The following is an 18,387-nucleotide window of genomic DNA, read 5'->3' on the forward strand; positions in this document are numbered from 1 at the left end:
CAGAGCGTTCGCAGAAGATGTAATGTTTATAAATAAAAATTCCACTCATGTAACACCATTGTTGCTTCATAAGATACAAGAATACGGAGAATTGGCAGACTTTTATATAAATAAAGAAAAGTCAAAAATTTTGTGTAAAATATGTAAATAAGTAAACAGGAAGAACTACAGAGGTTAATAAAATGTGAAGTTACCTCTAAAGTAAAATACTTAGGTGTGGAAGGAACAACACAAAACCTTGATTTGTACAAAAATAACTATGAGAAGCTTTGGCATAAGATTGATGGAGATTTGATAAAATGGAATAAGTTGGACTTGTCTATGCTGGGCAGAATTTCTGCAATCAAGATGAATGTCTTACGGAGAATTATGTTCCTGTTTCAAACAATTCCAATAGTGAAAGATAACAAACAGTTTAATAAATGGCAAAAAAACTTGCAGAATTTGTATGGGCCTGGAAAAAACCAAGAATTAAAATGAAACTCTTGACTGATGCGAAAGAAAGGGGAGGATTTCAATTGCCTCCTTTAAAGCTGTATCATGATGCAGTATGCATGGTGTGGATTAAGGAATGGATGACATTACTAAACAAAAAATTACTAGCATTAGAAGGTCATGGAAATGTTTTTGTTTGGTATGCTTACATGTATTATGGGAAAAACAAGATGGATTCCCCCCCCCCCCCCGCATCATTATATAAGAAGCAACCAGTTAAATACTTGGTCAAAATATAAAAGATATGGAGATGAGAGGAAACCGCTTTGGATTGTGCCTACAGAAGTAATAAAATTATACTCAGACATTAAAGAAGAGAAGTGGTTATCATATAAACAGCTTTTAAAAATACATGGAGGAAAGGTGGAATTAAAATCGGCTGAAGAATTACAATATAAATATAATTGGTTTCAACTGCAGCAAATCAAGAGTTTGCTGGAACAGGACATTGAGTATGATGGACTAAGACAAAAACAAACAGAATTGTAAAGAATGCTGTTTGGCAAAAATGAAAAATTGATTTCAAGAACTTATAAATTATTATTGCAATGGTCTACGGAAGATGAAGTAGTTAAATCTCAAATGATAAACTGGGCGATAAACATAAATAAGAAAATACAGATGGAATCATGGGAATACTTATGGAAGAACTCTATGAAAATATCGACATGTTACAATATTAAAGAAAACTGTTTTAAAATGTTATATAGGTGGTATATGACACCTAAGAAAGTGGCAAAAATGAACAATTAGGTGTTGAATAGATGTTGGAAATGTAAAAAACAAGAACGATCTTTCTACCATATGTGGTGGACTTGTGAAAAGGCGAAACAATTTTGGCAAATGATTCAGCAAGAGATTTCGAAAATTTTGGGATATAATATCAAGAAGGCACCAGACATTTTTCTGTTGGGATTACAAGTGGAAGAATTTCCAAAACAAGATAGAACGCTAATTTGGTATATGCTTTCAGCTGCTCAGACATTATTTGCGCAGATGTGGAAGCAAGACAAAATACCAGAAAAGTGGGAATGGACTTCAAAAGTTATGCATTGGAGTGAAATGGACAAGCTTACAAGAATCTTAAAAGAACATGATTTAGAGAAGTTTAAAAATGAATGGGGAAAATTTCAAATATATGTTGAAAAACAATGGAATGTGAAGGGATATATGGCGATCTTTGACAATGATTAAATTTTAAAGGAATGTTAAATGGATTATAGTAAAAAAGTAAGACTATTGGAATATATCTTTTTTTGTTCTTTTGACAGTGACTAAAAGACTACTATGAAGATGAACTACAATTATTACATGAGGTTTTTTTCCTTTTCTTTTTTGCTTTATGATGCTTTCTTTTTTATGAAGATTCTTTAATAGATTAAATTGATTACCTTTTTTTTTAGCAATGTAATTAAAATACACTGCCGGTGGTCACCGAAAGGGAGGGAGGGTGGAGAAAGTGTATATGTATTATTTTTTAATAACAAATGATGTGTCATTATTATATATTACAGTATAATAAATTGTTTTAAACCAAAGAAGCCAAGGTGGCTCCATAAACAGTTCTCTGAACTTGAGAAACAGACTCATTTAGGAAATGGAAGGAGGGTCTTATAACCAAGGATGTCTATAACAAATAACCAGTACTTGCAGAGAGAAAGCTAGGAAAGGTAAAGCTCAGTATGAGCTTAGTCTACCGAGAGGTGCTAAAAACAACAAAAAAGGGTTCTTATGTTCAAAATAAGAAAACTTTCCCCCAAAAAAGAGATCAGGTTAGTTTGACATGACTTAATTCTTAAGAAACCCATGTTGGTTCTTAGTAATCACAGACATCTTTTTAAAATATTTCGGGACTGACTGACTATTTGTTCCAAAACTTTTCCAGGTATAAATGTCACATTGATGGGTCAGTAGCTACCCAGATCCTCCTTTTTCCCCTTCTTCAAAATGGGAACAACATTTGCCTGCCTCCAATCTTCTGGCACCTCACCTGTTCTCCAAGAATTCTCAAAAAATAATGGACGGAGGCTCAGAAATTATGGCCACAAGTTCTTTTACTACCCTTGGATGCAGTTCATCTGCCCCCAGGGACTACTATGAAGATGGACTACAATCATAACATATGGGGTTTTTTTCCTTTCCTTTTTTGCTTTATGATGCTTTCTTTTTTATGGAGATTCTTTAATAGATTAAATTGATTACCTTTTTTTAGCAATTTAATTTAATTGGGGAGAGAAAGCTAGGAAAGCTAAAGTTCAGTATGAGCTTAGACTACCGAGAGATGCTAAAAACAACAAAAAAGGGTTCTTATGTTCAAAGTAAGAAAAAGAGCAAGGACATGATAGGCCCCTTGTGAGGACAGGAAAGTGAAATTGTAACAGGTAATGAAGAGAGGCAGAACTGCTCAATTCCTACTTTTCCTCAGTTTTCTCTTGTGAGGGAAGCATTGCTCAACATTGCAAAAAACAGTACATATGATGAGGGAAGGGAGTTGCTGCCTAGAATCACCATAGGGGTAGTACATAAACAGCTAGTTTCCTTAAATGAAAGTGCTTGTGAATGGTTCCTCATGCTCTTGGAGAGGAGTGACGAGTGGAGTGCCTCAAGGATCTGTCCTGGGACCTGTTTTGTTCAACATCTTTATGAATGATTTGGATGAAGGAATAGAGAGAATGCTTATTAAATTTTCAGATTATACTAAATTGGGAGGGGTAGAAAATACAGTAGAAGAAAGAGATAGGATACAGGATGAAATTGACAGGCTGGAAAACAGGAGAAACCAATAAAATGAATTTTAACTTTAAATATAAAGTTCTGCATTTAGGTAGGAAAAATTCAATGCATCATTATTGGATAGGGGAGAAAAGGATATAGGGCAGGGGTGTCAAATGTGTGGCCTGAGGGCTGGATCAGGCCCCTGGAGGTCTCCTATTAGGCCTGTGAGCAACGCTGTCATCTGCTTCCTTTTCCCTCTCTTGCTTCCTTCTGGATCACAGCTTGCTTTGCCAGGCTTGCTCAATCACACAGGAGCTACAGAGCAAAGCCTTTTATTTTCTTCATTGACTGACCAGTACAGGAAGCAATGTATGTATAAAAGCTCACAATGCCCAGCCAGTTCATGTTTTCCCCTGGATCTTAGGCTCAGTGCATTGACCATAAAATTTATGTAATGAACATATGAAGCTGCCTTATACTGAATCAGACTCTTGGGCCATCAAAGTCAGTATTGTCTACTCAGACTGGCAGCGGCTCTCCAGGATCTCAAGCTGAGGTTTTTCACACCTATTTGCCTGGACCCTTCTCAGTTGGAGATGCCGGGAATTGAACCTGGGACCTTCTGCTTCCCAAGCAGATGCTCTACCACTGAGCCACCATCCCTCCCCTAAATGTAATGAATGTCAGTAAATCAAAAGTAGGTTGCAACTTAAACACACACAGCTGAGCAACACCTGGACAGCATACTCAAGATTGTTACAGCACAGACATTGTCTCCAGATTTTTGATGCAGTAATTCAGAGCAAGAGGTGTTTATTTAACAATCAGTTATCACAGACTGTTAAATAAATAAAATATTGCAAGAGTGCTAATCTTTTAAGCATCTTTTATGTTAAAAAAATCTTTAATTGTGTTTGTGGCCTTTATAAAGTTTATATCTCCACTATCTAGCATTACAGTTTATTACACACATGGCCTGGCCTAACAAGGTCTGATTTATGTCAGATCCATCCCTCATAAAAATGAGTTTGACACCGCTGATCTAGGGGTCTTAGTGGACTGTACACTGAACATGAGTCAGAAGTGGCAAATTCAATTTTGGGCTGTATCAACAGAAGTGTAGTGTCCAGATCATGTGAAGTGATGATATTGCTTTACTCTGCTCTGGTTAGACCTCACCTAGAGTATTGTGTTCAGTTTGGGCACCACAATTTAAGAAGGATATAGACAAGCTGAAACATGTCCAAAAGAGGGCAACAAAGATGGTGAGAGGTCTTGAGACCAAGTCCTATGAAGAAAGGTTGAAGGAGCTGGGTATATTTAGCCTGGAGAGGAGACGACTGAGAGGTGATATGATCACCATCTTCAAGTATTTGAAGGGCTGAGATATAGGATGGTGCAGAATTGTTTTCTGTTGCCCCAGAAGGTTGGACCAGAACCATTTGGTTGAATTAAATCAAAAGAGTTTCCGGCTAAACATTAGGAAGAATTTCCTGACAGAAGAGTTCCTCAGTGGAATAGACTCTCCTTCTTCGGAGGTTTTTAAGCAGAGGCTAGATGGCCATCTGAAGCAATGCTGATTCTATGAATTAGGCAGATCATGAGAAGGCGGGCAAGAAGGGTTGCATCAGTGCTTATAGTTCTTGTGGCCTTTTCTTACATGGCCAGGGAAATGCTGATTGACACTTCGAAGTCAGGCAGCAATTTTTCTCCAGGCCAGTTTTGCAAGGGATCCTGGAGGTTTTTGGCATTTTCTGAGCATGGAGCAGGGGTCACTAGGGATGTATGTGTGAGGGGAGGTATTTGTGAATTTCCTGCATTGTGTAGGGGGTTGGACTAGAAGATCTTGGAGACCCCTTCCAACTCTATGATTCCTCGAATCTCTAAACCTGAAACTAGGCCATATCTTAATTGCTCAGCGCAAAAAAAAGAAAAGAAAAAAAAGATCCAGTATGTAATCTCTTTCATGTGTTGGGCTCATCACAATTTGTTAGAGGTCCAAGACAGAGGCTGTAAAGTCTTGAGCCAGTCCTGGCAAGGAACCGTCAACATGAATATTGAAATCCCCAGAACGATCAGTCTAGAAGTCTCTAGTACCACATTTGACAATTCTCCAGCCTATTTTTACTTTTACCATCTTGCTACTGTAATAATTACATCATTAGGTTTCACAAGGAATTTGGTTGTTTTGTTGTTTGAAGCAGGAGATCCCTCGCCTCCTAGTACTCAGGAATTTTTCCATTCTTGGTTATTACAGGATCCCCTGCAAACAGCAAAGTTTACTGTACCTATATTTGCAGCATGTTGCTAGTGACAGAGGTCAGGCATATATATGTGCCTTTTAATTTCTCCTGATAAGATCAGAAGAAATGGGTGAGATCAGCAGCAGCCAGAGCTCTATGGAAATAGTATTGTGACAATGGCCGTGCTCATGTACTTGTGTGTTATTTTGGCATACATCCCAGGGGATGAAAGGAGAGAAGCAGCTGACATAATGCCATTTCATTTCCTTGGCTAAGGGAAAGGCAGCTCATGTAGATCTCAGCAAGAGTATACTGAAAGCTACCACCTTTGTCAGCTGAAAGACATGGGGGAGAAGAACATAATGGCCAGAACTATACCAATTAATGTTGGAAAGTTAAGTTTAAAATTACGGTCGGTTGCAGTCGTGGCTGCATTAATTGCATTTGTCCATTAATCTTAGTGGGATTTGAGTGTGTATACACATGTATGTGGGTGCATGATTGCAACTTTAAATACCTTACTAAGCAGTGTAATTAAATGACCTGTAGGAAGGAGGAGGAAATTGTAGAAATACAAGTCTGGTTAGTTTAAAGGTTCTTTAAAAACAGAGATGTTCGGGGTCCAGTTAGCTATGGTGCTTAGGAATTTCCTTGCTGCTCTTAGTATTTTCAGCAATAATTTTATCCAGGATCATGCTCATATTTATTTATATACTTGAATGCTTTTGTCACATCATAGCTTGAATAAAACTACAAGAAACTGAAGTATTTAGCGATAGGTTTTGCAATAGCAATAATTTAAAAATATGATTATTAGAACACAAAATCCTGAAGTCTGAAAAATGAACCTGGGCTGAATCTTACAGTAAAAGAAAAATGATAAAGGAATGTGACGGAAATGAAAGCCAGACTTAGGTGCTCAGAGTGAATTGTTTAGCTTCCCATTGATGATCTTGTTCATAGGAATTGCAACATTTGGTAATGGTGCTTATGAACTGGAGGGTGTTCTTATTGACATGCCTGTTAGTTTCAAGGTTAATTTCTGTTTTTTCACACAATGAAAAGCATATTAAAAAAGTGAGAGGCATTGCATGCTATTATAATAGAGTGCCTTCTATGCTGGCAGTGGGAAAACCATAATATGATCTGATTTGGGAATGTCTCAGTTACTGTAGTACAAAGCCTATATTGGCTGCAGTGCTAGACAAATCATTTCTGTGCGCATGTAGGTCCTTGGGTGCTAAATAAAAAAAGTCACATGGTGGAATGTCAAATGGCCACACTTATTCACAATATATGTGGAAATGGGATCCCAATTTTCTACATGTTGATTCCTTATATACCACAAAATTGGCTTATGTATATATGCCATTGGAATTGACAGGCTGTTGCTTGTATTTTGGACTTCATAAAAGTGATGTGAACTGGTCTTCTGAGAGATTTTTATGCTCTGATAGTGCTGGTTGATTTTATATTCTGCTTGTATCTTATGACTGACTTGAAAGTAAACCACAGATTTGGTTTGATTTTTCTGTTCAACTATTTTTCTGTTCAACTTCTCCCCCATGTCTTTCAGCCAGTTTGGTGTAGTGGTTAAGTGTGCGGACTCTTATCTGGGAGAACCGGGTTTGATTCCCCACTCCTCCACTTGCACCTGCTGGCATGGCCTTGGGTCCGCCATAGCTCTGGCAGAGGTTGTCCTTGAAAGGGCAGCTGCTGTGACAGCCCTCTCCAGCCCCACCCACCTCACAGGGTGTCCGTTGTGGGGGAGGAAGGTAAAGGAGATTGTGAGCCGCTCTGAGACTCTTCGGAGTGGAGGGCGGGATAGAAATCCAATATCATCATCATCATCATCATCATCATCATCATCATCTTCTTCTTCTTCTTCTTCTTCTTCTTCTTCTTCTTCTTCTTCTTCTTCTTCTTCTTCTGTGTAGTAGGTAATACATTTGCATGTAAATATAAATGTATTGGGTATTGACAGTGTTTTTAATAAGCTATGATAAATTGGCATCACTTAGTCATCTGAAATACTGAAAATGTTTGCTCTTCATTTTAGGCATCTTTTCTAACAAAGAAACTTAATATTGGAGGAAAAAGAGTCAACCTTGCAATATGGGTATGTACTTCTCTAAAACTCCATTTACCATTCCAAAGTATAAAGACATGATGAGATATTGGACTTTTGCTTTTAATAACATTAACGACAACTAACATAAATTTCTTTGCTAAATGCAGGATACAGCAGGTCAAGAAAGATTTCATGCACTTGGTCCCATTTACTACAGAGACTCTAATGGAGCTATTTTAGTATATGATATAACAGATGAAGACTCCTTTCAGAAGGTAACTAATTACATGTACTCTTTTCATATGAGAAACAAGTTCAGAGCTTTAGGATAATGTAGTATTTTTGTAATTTTTTTGTGTGTGCACCTGGAAGTCATAGCAACCTCTGGGGAGTGAGCCCCTACTGAGGGCATGGAGGATAGTCAGAGAGGTGGTTGAATAAAGCCTGCCTCTGGCTCTGGTATTCCAAGGAGGCCTCCCATACAAATACCTGCGTAGCTTCCGAGATCTGATGAGATTAGGACTGGGATAATGCTTTAATAGACAAGATAAGAAACTGGGACAAACAGGTCTTTTTTGTGCCAATATTTGGTATTTTAACCAGTATGTATTCAGTTGTAACACAAAAGTCTGCTGAGTTTGTTGTAAAAACTGAAGTAAAACTACGTTTCTTCTGTGCAGGTAAAAAACTGGGTCAAGGAATTAAGAAAAATGTTGGGAAATGAAATTTGTCTATGCATAGTTGGTAAGTTCTAAACTGTTACATGTTATTGCATGGCTGGAGAATCTTGTTCAAAATAGATTGTTTAAAGTACAGTTGCTGAGCTAACTGGCTTCTAAAGTCTTCATAAATTAGTTTTGCTCACTGTTAGTACAGGTAAAAGATACTCTGGACCTTTCAACTGGTGAAGAATAAAAATTAGAAATGGTTATAGCACTGATAATATGAAATGACAGTTTAGAAATTAACTAAATGCTTCATTGAGCAGATGACAAATCGCTAAATATTTTGTTAGTTTAATAAGATTCCAGGTTAGATGCCTGCTGCTGAAGAAACAGTAGCACTCTTGGAATAGGCTGTAATCTATTTCATGTTGCTAATTTAGAAAGTTTTCATGGAATAGGATTATAATCTTCTTCGTGGTCTCTGTGCATCACACCCTTGGGATTCCAGGCGCCTGTGCTGGCTCTGACAGGTACTGAAAAGCTCCATAAAAGGATTTTTGTGTCCCGACTTCTGGGCATGATCACAGACTCAGCTGCGGATGCCCAGTAGGCGGGGCACCATGATCCTGCCAGTTTTTTTCTGACTGCCGCGCTATTAGAACTTACCTTCGGCTCCCCAGTTGCTGGAAAATTATTTGAAGCATTTTTCTCAATAATTTTGTCGCTCCAGTTCCTTTCGTGTTTCTGTCTCCCTTTAAAAAAAAAAAAGATTTATCCTCGTGTCTCTGTGAGTCCGGGCTTTGCCCCCCCCTCCCCCGTTTGTAATTTCCGGCCGGGTGGCTCTCGGTCTCTGGTCAGTGGGACTACTGTCTATGTGGGGGTTCTTTCAAGCTCGCCCTGACCAGTCACTCACTTTGCTTGCTTTGTTTGGGAGAGGGGCACTGCACCGATTCCTGTGGTCACTGCTTCAAATTCAGTAAGCAGACCAGGAAAAAATTGAGCCACGCGTCTTCGGATGGCATTGCTTCAATTGGCTCTAGCTCCTCAACTGATGGAACACAGCTTGGCACCAGGGTCTTCGGACCAATCGGTATCAACCTCCACTCCGATGCCAGCCAAGACACCGATGTCGCAGAAAGCCGACCCGACATCTACACTGAAGACTAAAACAGTGTACGGCTCTAAATCTTCAACCGCTTTGCCCAAACGCAAGCGGGAGAAGGAGTACAAATCATCAAAAAAGCACAAGTCAACTGCGACTGGGAAACGCGCCTCCCCAACTCCATCGAAGGCTTCCCTGGAAAGTGTTCGGCTGATGCTTTTTATGGCATTACCTGATCTCTCGCCGCTGTGACTTGTACCTCTCAAGATCCTGGCCTCTCCACGCTGGAAGGATCCCTCACCCTGCAGATCCCCTTCCCCATCAGCTCGCATCTCCAATGCCAATGTGGAGCAGATTGACCTGACACAACGCTCATCAGAATTGGTACAGGGAAGCAAAGATGATTCCCCGGGTCAACCCTGAAAGCTGCGTTCACCCATTCACCGGGACAAGCCTAGCTCTCCGGACCGACGGGATCGTCCCCAGAGTGATGATGACAGGAACCAGTGGTACCAAAGTGCCCTTCCACCCTGGGAGCACAGGCAGGGCTACCCTTACCCATCTTATCATCCACCTTACTCCTGGCATTATCCCCAGGACATGCCAGAATGGGATCGGTGCTCGGCTTACTACTCTGCAGATCGACACCATGAGGACCCTAAACCATCAAAACCGACATCGGCATTGACATCGAAATGCCCATCGACACCGATTCTCACGCATCCTAACCCATCTGAATCCGAGTCTTCGGACACTGAGGAGTCTGCTGACTGTCAGCGCCGACTCTGATCAACAAACATCTGAACCTACACCTTCGACGCCAGTGACCGATGATGCTCCAATCTCTCCTTCGGAGGATCTCAAGTCATACAGGGACTCAATTAAACAGATGGTAACCTTCCTGGGTCTGTCCGTTTAGCAACCCCAGCCCGAGGTCGACGACCTAGTTTTCGACTTTGTTCAACGTGATGTCTCAACTGCCATTGCTCTTCCTCTCACCAGTGTGTTGTTGCAAACAGTCAAAGGGCCCTGGGAAAAACCATCCTCCCTCGCAGCGTCCTCAAAACGCTTAGACCACATGTACAAGGTCCAAGAGAAGGGAGCAGAATTTCTATTCAACCATCCAAAGCCTCTGGTGGTTACATCTTCGTCCAAGGGCAAGCACTGTGCATCCTCTCCTGACAAAGAGGGGAAGAAGATAGACGTGTTTGAAAGAAAGTTTTATGTCATTGCGTCATTAGGGATCAAGACTACCAATTACCTTGCCTGCTTGTGACGTTACCAATTCGCTCTGTGGGACCAAGTTTCTACTCTCCTTCAGCATCTTCTGGAGGAGCAACGCCATACCCTGGAAAAGATCCAGAAGGAAGGCATGTTAGTAGTGAAGCAACAACTCAACTCTTCTAAGCATGCTGCTGACACTTTTGCCAAAACACTCTTTTGCTGTCACCCTCTGCAGGCACTCAAGGCTCAGGTCTACCACTTTTAACCATGATACGAGATCTGCAATCGAGGACCTTTCCTTCGATGGCTCTGGCCTATTTTATTCCTCGACTGATACCAACCTGCAAGACCTGAATAAGAGTATCAAGGCCTCTTGTACCTTGAGTGCTTCTTTGTCCGCACGTTCCTTCAGACAGAAGCCATATTCTCGCCCGTGGTCACGTAGATCTCAGAGCCATTCCTCCCCTGATCAACCCTGGCGGAGCCGGTCCCACTCTCAACAAGGCAAATCATTCCCAGCAAAGCAGAAATTTCAAGGGCAATTTCGGCAATCTTGCTCAAAACAGTCTACTAACCCCAAGCAGAGTCTTTGACTTCCCCGCTGTTGGTACACCAGACTTTCAATCACCCACTGCCACCCCTGGAAGCACTCGCCTATTTCCCTTTTTCTATGCCTGGGAGAGTATTACAACAGACTCCTGGGTACTTACCATCATCTCTTAGGGGTACGCGATCGAGTTCCACGAGTCACCATCCATCCCACACATCGTCACACCTCCCTCGGAGGCCCTGAATACCAAAGTCCATTCTCTCCTAAAGAAGGGAGCCATTGAACCCGTCCCACACACTCTTCAGGTACAAGGGTTTTACTCCTGTTTTTTCACCATTCCGAAGAAAGGTGGTGGACTGCAGCCCATTATGGACCTCCGGGGCCTGAACGAATGCATTGTCTCCGAGAAGTTCAGGATGACCACTTTATTTCATATTCTCCCACTATTGGAGGAGAACTCGTGGATGGCTACCATCGATCTCAAGGATGCGTACTTTCACCTGTCCATATGGCATGGTCACCGCCAATACTTCCGTTTTGCAGTGGGGACGGACCACTACCAATATATGGCCCTTCCATTCGGTCTTTACCAAAGCTATGGTTGTAGTGGTAGCTCATCTCTGACTGTTAGGGGGTCACTGTTTTCCCCTATATAGACAACTGGTTGTTGGTGGCTGACTCCAGCTCCCTGCTATTGCATCACATCCAAATAATGTTGAGGATGTTAGAGATGCTAGGTCTCTGCGTGAACCTACCGAAGTCCAATCTGGTACCCAGCCAAAGAGTTCCCTTCATTGGGGCCCTCATCGACTCCACTGTTGGCATTCCTTCCAATCCCAAGAGCTCAGACATTATCGACAATGGCATGCCGTATCAGGACCTCGGGAAGAGCCTCTACCCATTCCATCCAGAGGCTTCTGGGGCTTATAGCCTCAACGACAGCGGTCATATCACTGGCAAAGCTGCGTATGACACCTCTGCAATTATGGTTTCTGAAGGTGCTCAAACCATCTCGTCACTCTCCCGCACTCATGCTCACGCTGCCGCCATCAGTTCTGCAATCCCTCCTTTGGTGGGGGGATCTTCCCAATCTTCTAGAAGGTGCCTCGTTTCGCTTACCTCCCCCTGCAGAGACGTTGACGACGGATGCCTCTCTCCTGGGGGGGGGGCCCACCACAGAGGCCTAACTGTGGAAGCCACTTGGGACTTATTGCATCAGGCTCATCACATCAGCTACTTGGAACTGATGGTGATTTGGTTTGCTCTTCAGTCCTTCCTCCCTCTAGTGAGAGGAAAATTCATCTCGATACTAACGGACAATACAACGGCAGTGGCCTATATAAACTGACAGGGCGGCACGGTGTCAAGGAGGCTTTGTTGTCTTTCAATAAGCATTTGGCTTTGGTGTCTGGATCAGGGAATCTTTCTTTGTGCCATGCATATTCTAGGGACTCTGAATGTTCAGGCAGATTATCTGAGCAGAGGGGGAGCACAGCTACATGAGTGGGAATTGAACCCAGTCTATCTCAGACCTGTATTCACAACTTGGGGCCACCCGAAGATGGACATTTTTGCCACACGTTAAAACCGCGTCATCGTTTTTGTACTCGGGGGGAGGGGGGGTCTGGATCCCCTCTCAGAGGGCAACGGCCTCCTTCTCTATTGGTCTCACAGCTTCTTCTGTTTCCACCCATCTCTTTGCTAACCAGGGTTCTGATTAAGATAAAGAGGGAACAGCCCAGCTGCATTCTGATAACCCCATGGTGGCCCCGGCAGTTGCGGTTTCCACTTCTCCTTCAACTATCTCACGGACGGTCACTGTTTCTCCCAAAGGAGCCGAACCTCCTTTTGACCAATAGGGGCAAGACTTACCATCAAGACATTCCTCACTTAAAACTGACAGCTTGGCTCATCGCTTAGCTCCTGTTTCTGAAAGAATTGACTTTGTCATGTTAAACAGTAGAAAGCCATCTACCAGGAGGTCCTATAGTCTAAAGTGGAAGCGTTTTGCTTCTTTTGTATCTTCTTCTCAGATCCCTCTGGATCAGACTAGTCTTCTCACAATGTTTTCGTTCTTACTGCATTTACTAGACTCTGTCTTAAGTATTCTTCTATCAAGGTGTACCTGGCGTCGATATCAGCACATCATGCCCAAATTGAGGGCTATTCTGAGTTCTCACACCCAGATGCTAAGTGTTTCCTAAAGGGTCTTATTCGTCTACATCCGCCTGTCCGTCAATTAGTCCTTGCTTGGGATCTTTCCTTGGTTCTCAGAGGACTTGTGCATCATCCCTTTGAGCCTATGGCCTTATGTCCCCTTCACTTCCTTTCCTGGAAGGCGGCATTCTTGGTGGCGATCACATCTGCTAAGAGAGTCAGCTAGCTATCAGCATTGAGATTGGACCACCACCCCCCTCCCATACCTGCGCTTTCATAATCAGGGGGTTGCCGTTGCTCCTGACATTTGTTTTTTGCCTAAGGTGGTGTCCAAGTTCCACCTGCATTCTGAGACTTTGTTACCGGCCTTTTTTCCTTCTCCGCAGGATCAGGATCAAAGGGCCCTGCACACGCTTGACGTTAAGCACGCTTTGTCATTCTACCTTCATAGGACTAAGGAGTTTCGTTTGTCAGCCTGATTGTTTGCTATTTGGGCCCCTCTAAGGAAAAGCAGTTCTTGTCCCAGAGACTGTTGAAATGGATTGTGGAGACTATAAAGTTAGCATATTTGCAGGCCAAACGCCCTTTGCTGGGACTTCTTAGAGCCCATTCTACGTCCATGGCCTTCCTCAAGGGGGTGCCCCTTACAGACATCTGCAGAGCAGCTTCTTGGGCAGCCCTGGATACCTTCGTGAAGCATATGCCTTGGATGCGTGTGTGACGGACTGCATGCATGCTGGGAGTGCTGTGCTTCAGGCTGCAGTCATCTAGTGCCAGCTGCCTTCTCCAGGTAAACTTTAGCTTGCTATTCTCCCAAGAGTGTGATGCACAGAGACCATGAAGAAGATAAACAGGTTGCTTACCTGTAACTTATGATCTTCGGGTGGTCATCTGTGCCTTCACACCACCCGCCCTTCGTTCCCTCCGCTGGCAGTTCTTCAGGTATTTCTAGGAGTTGCTTTCAGTGGTCAGAAGGAAACTGGCGGGATCTTGGTGCCCCACCTACTGGGCATGCGCGGGTGAGTCCGTGAGCATGCCCAGAGGTTGGGACACAAAAATCCTTTTCTGGAGCTTTTCAGTACCGGTCAGAGCCAGCGCAGGCGCCTGGAATCCCAAGGGTGTGAATGCACAGATGACCACTCGAAGATCATAAGTTACAGGTAAGCAACCTGTTTTTACATGTTATTGTCTCTCGCAAAGTGCTTCACAGTTTCTTTAAAATTAAGCCTTGTTATGTCTCAACTGTGCTGCAGTAACCACAGCTTCCTGAGCAGTTGCAAAAGTGAATGCACTGGAGTGGTGATGTGGCAAGAACAGAGGAGGTTTAGAATATGCATGTAGATGCTTATCTTACTCTTTGCTCTTTTCAGTAATAGTGCAAGGAGCTAGCTGTTCATTCAGCACCTTTTTAGTGATCCTGGAGTTTGGGGTAGCTACTTTGAACTGTGGTACATTTTAGTAAGTGGTTGGGGAGGGAAAAGCTAACTTCACCTAGGCATGGAAAGGGAGAAGGGTAAGAGGGTACAACTGGTTGGAAATCCATCGTAGACTTTGCATGGATGATGCATTTCCTAATATATTGGACACTAAGGAAGTTTTAATTCCCAACAGGTAATAAAATAGATTTGGACAAAGAAAGACATGTCTCTGTTCAAGAAGCAGAAATGTAAGTTTGTTTCTTTTATTCAGTAACATTTTGAAGATCTTAGGACTTGAGAAATGTCAGTCATAATGTGTAGGGGAAGCAGTTCAGCTCTTTCATTATTCACACGGTGCCTTGTGGCTCCTAACTTATTTGTGTTTTCCTTTTAAATTATCTGCTGGATAAGTACAAGTGTAGAAAACTATTCTTGGCTTTCTATCCCTTCATATTTAAGTTGGCTTCAAGCATACCACGTTAGTATTATACATAGTGGGTATGCTAGATGCAAAGGAAATACTAAATGCTGTGTCTAGGTAGCAAATGTCACTCTTAGCTTTGTGTTACCTTATTTACAGGTATGCAGAATCAGTAGGAGCAAAACATTATCACACATCAGCCAAACAGAACAAAGGAATAGAAGAACTCTTTCTTGACCTCTGTAAAAGTAAGTTTGTGCTGTGTTTATGGACAGCTATCCATGTTAAATGTACTCAAACTAAGGTACTTGGAGACCTTCAATAGAGTTCATTCTGCAGTTACTTAGGATTTTATAAAAGCAGACCTAATGAAAACTGGTTTTAAGCAGGGCTATACAGCACATCTTCTACAATCTTCCAGTCCAAGAGATATCTCATCCTACAGATTGCATCAATTTACACTGCGTACTCTGCATTGAATGAGAAATGTAAACTACAAATATTGCAAGTAAATCCCTTGCACTGGCAGGGAACAGCTGTGAAAACTTCATTTGCATTATCAAAAGATGCTGACAGAAATTATGGCATTGTTTTACTAGATTTTTTTAATCATCTGAGTTAGTTATTTCTGCAATATAAATGGTATTCAAAAGAGTCTCCATGTATTACTTTGGATGAATAAAAGGGAAACCAGATGCTTTTTTATTTTTGGATTGTATATATTTGTGCGTGAGTATGCTGTAAATAATGGTGACTTCTGGTGACCTCTACTGGGGCATGGAGGACATTCAGAGAAGTGGCTTGATAAACTGCCTCCCAGTCCTGGTATTCCAAGGAAGTCTCCCATCCAAGTACTTGCCAGGGTCAGCCCTGCTTAGCTTCCAAGATTTGACAAGATTGGGCCTGCCTGGGCCATCCAGGTCTGGGCTAGATGCTTCTTAATGAGTTGTACTTACTGACAAAACCGCAGTTGTCACTGTCTCTGACAGTCTTAGCTGTTGAATATTACAGAAAGAGGAGCATAATAAAATGTTAAAATGGTTTGCTGTTCATTAACGTTAATAAGTAAATGCTTCTATCTAAAACATCTTCAGAATCTTTTGTGAAGTGTGGAGTTTAAGTCAGATTTGACAAGTTATATTGTGATTCTGGCTACATAATATCACAGATCTTCATACAACTTTCAACCTCCTTACTTTCTAGGAATGATTGAAACCGCACAGGTTGATGAGAGAGCACGAGGCAACGGATCCAGTCAATCAGGACCTACAAGGCGGGGAGTACAGATTATTGATGATGAGCCACCAGTTCAGAGCAGTGGAGGTTGCTGCTCATCTGGATAATTGTATAAGACTGTGCACTATGCCCCCTAGTGAAGACTGCCATACATAAGTCTCATTCTTTATCAGTGGAGAGTCAGAATTAACAGTATTTAAAATCATTTGTAACAATTCAGAAAACCATTAAGTGCTAAACTAGTGGAGTATGTGAACAGAAAATTGGCATTTTCTACAGTAGTTAACAAAACAAACCAATGGCCTTTTTACATGTTTCTTTAATAATGAATAATACTGCATGTGGGAGAGACTGGCTTCATTTATATTTTAAAAGAGATCATTATTTAATAACTTATGTACACTATTGGAATGAGACATCTTTTGCAGCCCTTTGTATTTTGTGGTAGATTGAACTGTATCATTTCAAAATTGCAAATTCTTTTTAATTAGCAGATATCCACATACTATTTTTGCAGGGTTGACATCAACCTATAACTGTCTGACTACTTCGATATACTCATCCTGTACTCCATGCTGGTAAAATAAATTGTAAATTACATATTAAATATTTTATCTGCTTTTACAAGTGCAGGTGCAGAAATACATACATTAGTCTTGTTGATGATTGTGAAGTGAATAACAGTTGGTGAAAAGATACAAATTTCATTGTCTACCAGCTCATTCCCCCCCCCCCCTTAGATTCCATAATCATACTCTCTGAAGTTTGCACACCTTTTTTGAAACTCTTTTGGCAATTTTTGGTCTATATAACATTTAAGCTAACTCCCACTCCCAAAAATAGTAATTGGAATGCTGTGAATTGCTGCTACATTTGTCTCTATTAGCAGAAGTTTGATGTGCTTGAATTTTTCAACTTCTCCAGTTTTCTACATTTACATTGCAATCTTATGAACTTGGCTTCCTACATCTGATACTGAACAAGAGCTGTTCTTGTATCTTGCTCCACCAAAATGTATTCACCCTTCTTCTGTACAAAGCTGGAATGAAGTGAAAATAACTTTGGTGCAGTTCATTTTATTGGCCACTGAAACTGATAGAAACTCGTGTGTTCTCTGTAAGCCTTGTTTAAATCCACTTTGCTTTTTTTAGTAGGAAATATTTCAATTGCTGCCAACCAACTGTAAATATTTCCAAAGGGAGAAAATGTGAAAACTGAACCAGACGTTGTCAGGACTAGAACAGTCAAGCTAGTCACTAATTACAAAATAGAACGAACTGACTTTTTAAGGGAAATAACAGTTAGGGTGGGGTGTTTGGGTTTTTTTCTTTTTGGTATATGGATATATTTATGATATTGGAAAATATCTAGTAGTTTAGTCTTTAGCAAGGTGAATATGTAACTCATTCTAACCTCACGTGTGCAGTTTTTAATTTCTTTTCACTGGTCTAGGGATGAATGTACACAATTCAAACATCAGAATAGTGGGAATATGTCACTAATCATCTAATTTCACTTTCCCAAACCTGACACAAACTTTAAGAGCAATAGTTTTAGAAAACACTGCATGCTTTCATTGTCCTGAATAAGCTGGTTTATGAAGATCTGATAAGATATAGGGGAAGGAGCTATCTGTCACACATGACCATAATCTGGATAATTTAGTATGTACATTGTACTCTGTACCCTAACGCTTACTGGAATTGTAAGTTAGATGATCTGTTAAAAGTACATATGTCTAAATAGCTTGCTTACTGTGACTTTACCATATGCTGCTTACTGTAAGCTGCTCTATTGTCATTAAATATTCACATTTAGTACCTCTTACTTACAAATACTTTTCTGTAGTGAATGCTGCCTAGCATGGTAAAGCTATGAATGAACACATGTTCAGGCAGAGGGAGGTGCCTTAGACTGTTCGAAGGAAACTTTTATGCCACATGTTAATATTTGACACAGAATAGAAATGGACCATAAAGTGGGACCGTCAGAATGAGATCTGAGGGCCAAGGCTTTGTGGTCTGTCCTGCATGTGTTTCACGTGTGAAACTTTCAGTATTCCTTCCAAAGTCTTTTCTTTACCTTAGACT

At 41.3% G+C, this 18,387-nt stretch overlaps 1 protein-coding gene across 1 annotated transcript in view; it reads left to right on the forward strand.

Moving 5' to 3' along the window:
• RAB21 (RAB21, member RAS oncogene family) overlaps positions 1-16,941 on the forward strand; it is a 35,721-nt gene extending 18,780 nt beyond the window's left edge. The window contains exons 2-7 of the mRNA XM_060245071.1: positions 7,513-7,572; positions 7,692-7,799; positions 8,205-8,268; positions 14,834-14,888; positions 15,221-15,309; positions 16,265-16,941. Coding sequence (XP_060101054.1) covers positions 7,513-7,572; positions 7,692-7,799; positions 8,205-8,268; positions 14,834-14,888; positions 15,221-15,309; positions 16,265-16,404 — 516 coding nt within the window. The 3' untranslated portion in view covers positions 16,405-16,941. The remainder of the gene's footprint in view (positions 1-7,512; positions 7,573-7,691; positions 7,800-8,204; positions 8,269-14,833; positions 14,889-15,220; positions 15,310-16,264) is intronic.
• The last annotated feature ends 1,446 nt before the right edge of the window (positions 16,942-18,387 follow it).

This window comes from Heteronotia binoei, chromosome 8 (assembly GCF_032191835.1).
Source record: "Heteronotia binoei isolate CCM8104 ecotype False Entrance Well chromosome 8, APGP_CSIRO_Hbin_v1, whole genome shotgun sequence".
Taxonomy (NCBI): Eukaryota; Metazoa; Chordata; class Lepidosauria; order Squamata; family Gekkonidae; genus Heteronotia; species Heteronotia binoei.